Source organism: Mchenga conophoros, linkage group LG11 (genome assembly GCF_057382185.1).
Source record: "Mchenga conophoros isolate Kocher_MC1m ecotype Shallow Benthic linkage group LG11, M_conophoros_male_GT1.1, whole genome shotgun sequence".
Lineage (NCBI taxonomy): Eukaryota > Metazoa > Chordata > Actinopteri > Cichliformes > Cichlidae > Mchenga > Mchenga conophoros.
The window spans coordinates 32,647,185-32,658,615 of NC_140536.1; the positions used below are offsets into that span (position 1 = coordinate 32,647,185).

Below are 11,431 nucleotides of genomic sequence, written 5' to 3' on the forward strand. Positions count from 1 at the left end.
GAATGCCATTTTGGCCACCGAGAGATTGGACGTGTCACTAATGGATGTAGCAGACAGTGTTGGGGGGAAAAAGTGTTTCAAAATGTAAATGTGTTGCTTTCCTATTTAATATGACATACACTAGCGATCGTCCTTCCACTAATGTGAATAAATGATGATACTTTTGGCTTTAAGTGAGGATTTGTGGCAGTTAATCATTATGAAGTGGAAAGTGAGGTTCCCTCACGAATAATAATAATAAAGTGAATCTCGTAAAATCCAGCCCTTTTAAAATAAAATAAAATACCCTCCTGCTGTCTGCACTTAGACTTTGGCACATGTGGATTTTCTGCCTTTGGAACATCTGATGATTAATTCCACATTGTAAACAGGTGAGGAGTGCCTATTAGCTCATAAAGGACCATCAATCAAACTAATTTGCTTGTGGGTTTCGTCTCACGGGGGCTCAGTTATGCTTTGGCTTGAGGTTTCATCTCATGTCAGTCCAAATGCCCACTCCCAGTCTGTTTATCTCAGCTCTGCCACAGTGAGAAAAATTCAGCTTCGAGTTAACTGGTTTATTCATCTACATACGACTGGAGAGGCCGGGTCTGAAACAGTGGAAAACCATCTCAGTCAACGCTGGAGGACATGGGTTCTGATGATGATGAAGATCTGGAGACATGCAAATCCTCCAGGATCACATTCCACCTCCTAGTGTGTGTGTATGTGGGCGCATGCATAGGCTCATGCACACTAAAGTGTCTATGCGGTCTGTGCATGTGTTCAGTCTTCTGTAGGCATCTGTCCCAACACATGTAATCCCTCTCATGGATGTTTGCGTGCCCATAACAATGAGCCAGTGAGCTGCTTTATTCATCCTGTATGGTCCACAGTGGAAAGAGGAGACACGAGCTGTGGCACCCCCGCCAGCGGCAGCTAAACAGACATACCAGCTCTTGTATGTCAAGAAAATCTACTTGCTGGAGTAAACTGCGGCTCTTCCATCAGTTTGCAAGTTCCTCACACTTAAGTCATATAGATTTCAGCCTGAAAGCAGTTTAATATGCAAATGTCTCTGAGGGCTTGGAGTTTGTTGTTGTAGTAAGTAATTCTACCCTTTTTCTTATGCCTTTTCCTCAACCGCATTTGAAGCCTGAGTGGCAGTTGTGACTACTTAAAGCTGTGCCACGAGTCAGTGAAGAGCTAAAGTCGTATTTGTGTTCCACTGTGCAAGAAAACTACTGGATTTAATAATGATGTTTTATGAAGCGTGATTCATATTTCAAAGGCTGCATATCTGGAGTGGAAATAATTCAGCACTGGGTCTTAGGCAGGCTTAAAACTTTGATCCTCCCTGGTGATCTTGACTTGATTTTTTTCTGTGTGTTTTTGTGTTCAAATTAAAATGTTTGGGTTTTTTTTTGCTTGTCTATTAGAAGACAGACTTCTATAATTGAGCGATTAGTTGTGGTTTAATAGCCGTAGCTGTCTTCCATTTGCAAAGAGACACCCGGCATTCTTGCTACTTTCCCAGGGTCCTCGTCCCGTACACTTGGGTGGTAATCAGCTGATAATCGTGCTCATCACATTTATCATACCCACAGTATTTCAGATCATCCAAACACATGTAGCATTTCAAAAACCTTCCGTGTGAACATGTAATTGGTTTTAGATAACAACTGAAGGAATGCTTTCATCTAATAAACAATGAAAAGACGCAATCACATTTACCAAAACTTTCGGTTTCTCGCACTGATGAACCAGTGCATATTCCTTAGTCTAAATGAGTAACTTTGTGCTATCAGCCACATTCTGTTGACTGCTTACAGATGTACTGCCCAATCTCCTCGTTTCATTGTACCATTGATTAAACCACAGAAGAATGGCTTGGGTACACGATAAAGAAAAATGGCACCCTTGATCTTATTCCTCAGAAAAATCAAAAGGCATACTAAGAAGCGGTGGCATATGACAGAATGGCTCTGGAGCCCATTCATCATATTTTAATTCCATATATTATTTATTTATTTTCTTCCATTTCACCTATGTTACTTTAATCAATGAAGCTAAAATTGGTGATCTGTACTCCAATACCTCAGTTCCCCCTTCAGTTTCTTGGTGTGGAAAATCAATGTCATCTGATTCCTCCTCCTGCTGGTTCTGATTATTGAGGAGTGCTCTAGGAGCTCTGGATCCCAGGTTTTCTTGCTCCCTTTAACCACGGTCAGGCCCAATTCCACGCTCATCGCTCTCACACCTCGTTGCACTCCCATCCAGGCCCTGCACAAGCTGGCTAGTGGAGCTAGGCTTTAAGGTCAAGAAAGGACAGAGTGACAGAAAGCTTATTTTCTGCTCCAGATGCGTTAAACTGCCGACACCAATCTGTAATACTAAATGTATTTAGAAGCCAGGTCCAAATATGTGCTAAACAGGATGTTCCAGATCACAAATCACAGATGATTTGTCATTTTAGCAGGATATATTTTTAATATATTTTTATTTTCCTCTATGTGGGTGTTAGAAAATTAAAAGCTTTGTGAAAAGCCCTCCTAAATGTTTTTATTCCTTTCTAAGAAACCCTTCATTTTGAGAGTTGGCTGATGAAAGCGGCTGCAGACCCAGGAGAATAGCTGTCAGCCTGGTTGGTGTTATTTTGCTGAAATACTGCAAGTCTGATTCAAATCTGTTGTAAGGGATAATTTGCCATTACTAAAACCTGGATTCTGCATTGTAGGTTTGACCATTCTTTTTGTCTGACAGTATTGCACTTTGATAGGTTTGTTTTTGGATCTTAAACAAGACAAGCGAAAGTGGGAATAATGATAAAGACTTCCTGAACAAAGCATGGTGGGTTTCTAAGTGACAATATGTTGAGTGGATTATATAGCTTTTGGTGGTATGTCTTCCACCGCAAACATTGCAAATATGTGCAATGTTTTGGAAAGCTTTACAGACAGTAACTAAAGGTTGAAGGGCTGAGCTAGTGATTACTTATTATAACAAGGGTTGCATACCTCTGCCAAGGCAGAAAATTCCCTCTGCACTATGCATGAGTTGAGTACCAGGATTAAGAAGAACATCTGGACCCAGTATAGTCTCTGATATTTTCTTGGGAACATCCAGGCGATATCTCACAATGTCTTCTTATTGCAATCTCTGTGAGTTCGATGTGCCCACTTCAGGCCAAAAACAAATTTACTGCCACAGCTGGAGGAGTTTAAGTATCACCGGGTCTTGTTCATGAGTGAGAGGAAAGTGAAGCAGGAGATCGACTGATGGATTGGAGCAGTGTCAGCAATGATGTGGACTCTGTAGCGGTGAAGAAAGACCTGAGCACGAACGCAAAACAGTCGATTCATTGGTTGAGCTCTGCTCCTACACTCACCTCGCGGTAGTGTCAGAAAGAATACGATTGTGGATACAAGCATTGGAAATTAGCCTCCTCCTATGGGTGTCTGGGCTCAGAGATGGGATGAGGAGCTGGCCATTTGGGACTCAGAGCTTCCTGGGCACCTCCGAGTATTTGAGATGTTCCAGTCGTGTCCTTTCCAGGAAGAGGACCTGAGACACCCCCAGGATATGCTTTCAGCTGGCTCAGAAGTGCCTTTGTGTCCCCCTAAATGTGCTGGAGGAGGTGGCCGGAAAGCGGAAGGTCTGGATGTCTCTGCTTAGACTGCTGCCCCTAAACCCAGATAAGCAGTGATAGATGGATCTGATATGTATTTGAGAGGTATAGAGATGGTCAGAATCAATTGCACAGATAATAGGGTGCCAAGTGAGGAACTGTGATACTGCACAAGGAAGTCACAGTAAGACAGTGGTGAAGTGTGCAGTAGGAGTGACAGATGGGTTTAAAGTGGGAGTAGGATTCGATCAGGGATCTGCTCTGAGCTCCTTTGCGATGGTGATGGACAGGTGAACAGTTGAGGACAGGTAGGAGTTTCTGTGGACTATGATGTTCATAGACAACATTGTGATCTGAGCAGGTGGAAGAGAACATGGAGGGGTTTATTTATTTATTTATTTATTTAGGACAGTGCAGTTTAATGAACATAAATGTAAAAAAATAAAAAATTACATGAATGTAAACATACCAGATTATAGCCAAGGGCTAATTTCCATCTGTTGTCCTTAAGCATAAAAATAGACATAATAATTCATAAAAATTCATCATTCATTCATAATAAAAACTCCATCACCAAACTTACACATACACACCATTCTGTTCCCAAATAAAACATTAAAACTATACAACTTATACATGATCACACACTTGATTTGTCCATAACCAGTTTTTAACCTTTGCCTTAAACAAATTGAATGTCGAGCATTCTCTAATGGGTTGAGGAAGACTGTTCCACAGATGGCCACCCTGGACAGAAAGGACGTTCTGCCCAAATGCTGTCCGTCTGTGGGGTATAAACAAGTCTCCTCGGATTGTAGCTCGAGTGGTCCTGTCTGAGCTTTCTTTATGCCTAATGAACTGCTTTAGTGGTGGTGGAGCAAGGGAGTGTAAGACTTTATATATTAAACTCACTCTTTTAAGTTTCACTAAGTTATTGAAGTTCAGTAATTTATGTTTTTTTAACACATGACAGTGGTGGTGGGAAGTCAGTTTTTTGTCAAGTAGTTTTAAACTTCTTTTATAAATGTTTTCAATAGTTTTAAGTCTTGTTGGACAAGCAAGTGACCAGGACGTCAAACAATAGTCCATATGAGAGATGATCATTGAGTAAAAATAAGTTTTTGCAACATTCATATTTAAATTATTACGTATATGATTAAAATTTCGATTATTTAATTTAAGTACCTGGGACACTTTATTTATGTGACTCTTGAAGGACAATGTTGGGTCTAGAATGACCCCAAGATATTTAAATTCTGGAGCTAATTCAAGCTCTACTCCATCCAGGAATATGTTTGACTGCTTCAAGTTTAAGGGGCGTTTTGAAAAATACATACCGACAGTTTTTGAGGTGTTCAACATTAGGCATGAGTCCTCCAGCCAGCTATGCATTAATGCTAAAGCAGCTGTAAGATCTTTTGCCACCTGCTGGACACTATTTGCTTGCGTATATATAACTGCATCATCTGCATACATTTGAGTAAATATATTTGGACAGACTTCAGGTAAGTTATTGATAAAAAGAGAGAACAATAAGGGCCCAAGAACAGATCCTTGAGGAACCCCTGTATCACAGTCTAAATATGGAGATTTAACCCCATCCAACACCACACACTGTTTCCTGTGTGAGAGATATGAGGCAAAGCACTGAAGAGCCTGACTGGAGATATTAAACCGAGTCAATCTGGATAACAATATCTGATGGTTTACAGAGTCGAAAGCCTTCCTCAGATCTAAAAATACAGCTCCAACACAGGGACTCTTGTCCAGCAAGCTCTTCAAGTTCTCCACTAACATACACAGGGCAGTATCTGTGGAGTGATGTGCCCGAAAGCCAAACTGCAATGGATGTAATGAGGGTTGGGTGTTTTCTAGGTGAGCAGTGAGGAGTTTAACCACCCACTTCTCAGCTATTTTAGATACGACCGGGAGTATGCTTATGGGGCGATAATTAGCCATGTCAGTCTTCACACCTGCTTTGAAAATTGGTGTAACTGCAGCAATTTTCCAATCTGTTGGAACAATGGAGTGTTTGAAAGACATATTCAAAACATGAGTTGTTGGACGTACAAGAAAATCCATATGTTCCTTTAGGAAGTTTGTGTTAATACCATATACATCAAGTGCTTTTGATTGTTTTAAACCTGTAATTAGTTTAGCAACTTCAGTGTCTGAAATATGAGTGATGGTGAACAAATTTTGACCAACATCATTCACATTATCAGAGCATATGACTGAGTCAAAGCTCTGACTGATCTCCTTAACAGATGAAATAAAGAAAGTGTTTAAGTTACTGGCAATAGATAGAGGCTCTCTAACAATAGAGTTATTTACATAAAGTTCAATTGTGTTTTTACTTTTGTTTGAATGACGGCCAAGTAATTTATTTAAGTGTTGCCAGATAATTTTACCATTACCTTTGGCTCTTTCAATTATATTTATAAAAAATTTTGCTTTGGCCTGTCTCAAACTTCTTGTTACTTTATTCCGCATTGAAGTAAATCTCTGTCTATCCAGAGTTAGACCTGTTTTCAGGAACTGCTTTAGTAATTGATCTCTTGTTTTCATTAAATTCTTGCACTCTTTGTTTAACCAGGGCAAATTAGATGTTGTCTTTATTTTTTGTCGAGCTCTAATGGAGTATGTTGATATAACATCCTTGACAATGTCAGTGAAGTGACTGCTGCAGAATTGTGGATCATCACTACACAATAAAGGCTCCCAGTTAACTGATGCTAATGCTTCTGCTACATTTTGTCGCTGACTTCTTGGTATGAATTCATAAAAGGATCTCCTATTAGATGAACTTTGAAAGTCATTCTTAACCTGTGATTTTATAAGTTTTCTAGAAAATAATATAAAATTGTGGTCTGAAATACCAGTGATAAAATTATAAGATTTAATAATTCGCTCGGGCTTATTACTGAAAACCAGATCTATTTTAGTTTTAGAGTGTCTTGTTATTCTTGTGGGTTGTTCAATGTGTTGAGTAAAGTTCAAAGTCTCCATTATGTCCTTGAGTGTTTTTCTGTCCTTTTCACAGTCCCAGTTGACATTAAAATCTCCCATTACAATTATTTCATTAGACTTATTATTTATAGCATGATATTTAAGTAATATCTGTAGTTGTTCATAAAAAATATTCTTTGCTGAAGGAGGGCGATATAAACAGATCAACGTAAATGACATTTCTGGGGAAAGAGTGATTTTAACAGAAATATGTTCTATTTCGACATCTATTGGTGAACTAAGTAAAGAGCAATCCAGGTGTTTATTTTACATACACAAGTATTCCTCCTCCTCTTGTTCCAATTCTATCCCTTCTGAATACTGTGTACTCTGGAAAGACAACCGCAGACTCAGGAGAAGAACTTGTGAGCCAAGACAGACAGCCTAGGTGGAGGTCCGAGCAGCTGAGGTGGAAGCCCAGGCAGCTGAAGTGTAGGCCCAGCTAGCTGAGGTGGAGGCCCAGGCAGCTGAGGTGGAGGCCCAGGCAGCTGAGGTGGAAGCCCAGGCAGCCGAGGTGGAGGCCCAGGCAGCCGAGGTGGAGGCCCAGTCAGCTGAAATGGAGGCCCAGGAAGCTGAAATGCAGGCCCAGGCAGCTGAGTTGGAGGCCCAGGCAGCTGAGGCGTAAGCCCTGGCAGCCGAGGTGGAGGCCCGAGCAACTGAGGTGAAAGCCCAGCTAGCTGAAATGGAGGCCCAGGCAGCTGAAATGGAGGCCCAGGCAGCTGAAATGGAGGCCCAGGCAGCTGAAATGGAGGCCCAGGCAGCTGAAATGGAGGCCCAGGCAGCTGAGGTGTAAGCCCAGGCAGCCGAGGTGGAGGCCCAGGCAGCCGAGGTGGAGGCCCAGGCAGCTGAAGTGTAAGCCCTGGCAGCCGAGGTGTAAGCCCTGGCAGCCGAGGTGTAAGCCCTGGCAGCCGAGGTGGAGGCCCGAGTAACTGAGGTGAAAGCCCAGCTAGCTGAAATGGAGGCCCAGGCAGCTGAAATGGAGGCCCAGGCAGCTGAGGTGTAAGCCCAGGCAGCCGAGGTGGAGGCCCAGGCAGCTGAAGTGTAAGCCCTGGCAGCCGAGGTGTAAGCCCTGGCAGCCGAGGTGGAGGCCCGAGTAACTGAGGTGAAAGCCCAGCTAGCTGAAATGGAGGCCCAGGAAGCTGAAATGGAGGCCCAGGCAGGCCTAGGCTAACTAGGCTAATTAGTTGTAGCCAGTCCAAATCACTGATGTTTGAATTAGGTCCAGGATTTAGTTCTATATCACCAGCCAAAAGTAGCATCAGAACAAGTTTCAGAATCTCCAGCGACAGTTGTGGTATATCTGATTGTTCATGTTTACCTGGGGGTGGTCTGGCATGACCAAAATCCAAGAATCTTGTGAACAAAAGATGTTGACTCCATTTGGCTGGGAAAGTGGTATAATTATCCAGCTTTCTTGGACATGTCGAACTCCACAGAAGATAAAAATGTATAAAAACAAAAAGACAAGTTGATGTCAAGATCCAGGGGTTTTTAGATGGTTTTTTAGGTGGGTTTTTTGGTAAACGCACAGGACCTGCCAAGCCGTGTGTCTGCACCCTAGCAGCCATCTTGTTCTTTGTTCAATTCATGGTAACATGGTGTATGTAGGTTGAAGGTATGCAATGGAGAGAAGAGGAACAAAAGTAGAAGCAAGACAAAGTACAGTTGGAAAGGTGAAGATGCAAGGAGAAGAGGTAGTCAAGGTAGAGGATGATGCATGGTTTATAGATGGTGGCAATAGTTAAAAAATTCAAAAAAGCTTCATGCAAAGAAAAGAGGAAGACAACAGAGAAGATTAATGCAAAGCATTAGTGTGACAGGAGGTGACGCTTGAGATAATGTTGGTGAAACTAAGGCAGTGGCAGTCCCTAAAGTGAGGAGCTGAAAGATCTCATTACAGTCTAATTATCTGCTGGGAAACACTGGATCCTTTGGGGTCTTGACGTGTGCCTCCACCCCCAGCCTCAACAGTTCAGTGCTGATTTGTCAGCACGAGGGCGAGCTGCGCAATATGAAGGAGGTGGTTTTTAGCCATAAGCTGCAGGTGCTGTAGCAAACAAAAAACATGAATGTTTTTTGGTGTTTGAGTAGAAAACATTTTACTGCATTACAAAAATTTAATCTTTTCCAGACCTTTGCTTTTCTTTTTCTCTCTCTGTGTGTGCTGTTTTGTGTTCTGAGTATACTCTTTGCTGCGTGTTGTTGCACATTTGTCTTTAATGCTTAATGCTACATCAGCTACATCAAAAGCCATAATGAAGTCCACAGTTTCTATATGAAAAAGGGCAGGTTGAGCATGAAGCATAAATCTGTGTAAGGAAACAAGCCATGGTTTTAAAAAAGCGAAGCTCCTTGAACTCCATTCCCTTTGAAAAAATGGAAAACAGGTCACTCACTGACGTCATCAAGAAACTAAATCAAAGTAGGGAGTCAATGCAGCCTAAAAGGAATGAAATCAGGGGAGTGAGAACCATTTAAAGTGCATTGCGCAGGCGGTCTGCATAGAAAAAAGAAACAGATACAGACGAGAGGAATCACGAAAGCAAAACAACCACAACAGTGGAGCCCGCCTTAAAGGGCCAAACTGGTCTCCTTTTGTCTGAACGTGTGGTTTACTGCAGATCTGTCCAATATCATGCACCATAAATATCAAAGGAGATCTTATCGGTTCACATTAAGAGAGCTTGACCACATTTCTGAAAAAAGAAACTGGTTTACTTCTGTTCCGTTCTGATCTTTTCGCCCTTTTTTGAAAATTGCTTTCGGCTGTTGATTGAACAAGCTGTGAAACTGACACGCTAGTCGAGAAAATCCACCACCAGAATTTGCGATTGTTAATATCAAATTAAAGTGGTGAATTCAGAATACCACGCACTTCATGCCGTGTTTAGATTTTTCTCTCGTTAGGGGAATTCTTGTGGATAGCGTGCGTGTAAATTTTAAACATCGAATTTGTCACTCGTGTCTGTGTAGAGCAGAGCACAGCCAAGCCACTGATGTTACAAATCCAACTAACAGATCTGTTTCTTTCTTTTGTCATTACTGCAAGTGGAACAACATGGGTGTGCTTGAACATTGTTTCCAACTGTTTTGAATTGGCTGCTAATGCTCACTGGATGCTTCTGGCTGAAGTTTTGAGGTTACAAACCCTGTGATGACTTAAACACACTCATGTCTCCTGAGAAGAGACATAAAAGTGAACAAATGGTTATTTGAACTGTTATGTTGGGACTTTATTCACACTAGCAGTGTGTTGTTGTCTTGTTTTAATTGAATGTTCTTTAAAAAATGACCTCACTGTCTTTTGTTTTTCTCCTCCTGTTGTCTCTCTGGCACCAAGCACTGGGAGAGGTCAGCGTCGCGGGTCGCCGAGATCGCGTCAGCCTTAATTCGGGAGAGGAGCCCTGCCCTGGTGGGACAGCTTCTGCAGGCATGAAGGAATCAGCACAACTGGAAACCACGCTGTGACTCATGAACACTCCTGGGATGAGATCGTCTGAGACTTTTCTTTGTAACCTTGAATCAATTACTGTAAGGTTAAATGTGTAAATGTATAGATCATCAAGAAGCAGACTGAAAAAGAGACTTTTTTCTCTGTTGTTGGCCTATTTATCTGTGTGTGCGTGTGTGCATGTGTATATAAAAAAAAAACTGTTGTGGTTCATCATAGTAAAAAAGAACCATGTCATCAGTTGGCTTATTTTTTATTTTTCAGAGTTTGTGTTCCCCAGACAAACAGTGTCGCTCTGTCGCACTGATGATTAAGATATGTGGCGCTTTGGCTGCAGATGATTCTTGTTGTCGGATCAGTTCAGTTCTGGTTTTTAATTGCTTTAAGAGTTATTTTGCTGCGGTTGTCACAGATATGCAATAACAGGCCACATCGCTTTGAATTATTACTGTGGAAATGTGAACTGCAGCGCGTATGCCAAAAAAGCTGGGTGTCAAATTCGCTGCCTTTACCACTGGATGAAGCTTTTTATGACTGAAACATGAACACGGAGCTGCTAATATTTTTGTACTTGAATAAAACAATGAATATGTCAAATCTGTGTTGTTCTGTGAGTCTTTCTTGAACATAAGTCATTCAAAGATGTCAGGAAAAAAAATAACATTCGAGAGTAGATATTACTAATACTGTTTTCAGAGAAACTTGATTGGTAATTGAAGTCCGTGAAGTCTGCCTGCGACCACATGCATCAGTGACGCCCTCCGGTGAAGCCGCTTAGTGCAGAAGAAGCTCGTGTTTCCTTCAGTGAGCCAACTCTGGTGAGCTGGTGGAATCCCATGTTCTTCTTGGAGAGACTTTGGAATAATTAGCATTCATTAAAAGTATGTTATTATTATGCAGTGCAGCTTTGTTCTGGAGCTTCCCTGCTCTTCCATGGATATATACAGAAAACTGACAGCAGGGAATAAAGAACAGAGTAGATATCAATGACAGCAGATTGGTATTTCTTTATATTTAACCTTTCATCATCTAAGTATCATACAGGCTGCCTGGATGTATTGTTTTACTGGCTGTAAAAAATAAAAAAAAAAGATCTTACAGGATCCTTTGGATTTTCTCTTTAGCTCAAAATGGTTGAAAAGTTAAGGTAATGTTAATACTGTAGCTGGTAAAATCTTTATGTCTTGATTTCTGTGTTCAGACAGATTGCTTTGTGCATCTGTGAAGGTCCTCTTCTCTCCAAAGCCATTCAATTTGAATTTTGTCTCTTGGACAGAACAGTAATAGAGTCACAGCCTCTTAAGATGTACTGGGATCCCTATCTTGGGGGTTTGTTTGTGCTGCAGTGTTCATGCTGGGCTTCT

The 11,431-nt window shown here is 41.5% G+C and overlaps 1 protein-coding gene across 1 annotated transcript in view; it reads left to right on the forward strand.

Moving 5' to 3' along the window:
* Positions 1-10,664, forward strand: part of crppa (CDP-L-ribitol pyrophosphorylase A) — a 61,960-nt gene extending 51,296 nt beyond the window's left edge. Inside the window, exon 10 of the mRNA XM_085292539.1 lies at positions 9,957-10,664. Coding sequence (XP_085148665.1) covers positions 9,957-10,052 — 96 coding nt within the window. The 3' untranslated portion in view covers positions 10,053-10,664. The remainder of the gene's footprint in view (positions 1-9,956) is intronic.
* Positions 10,665-11,431: the final 767 nt, after the last annotated feature.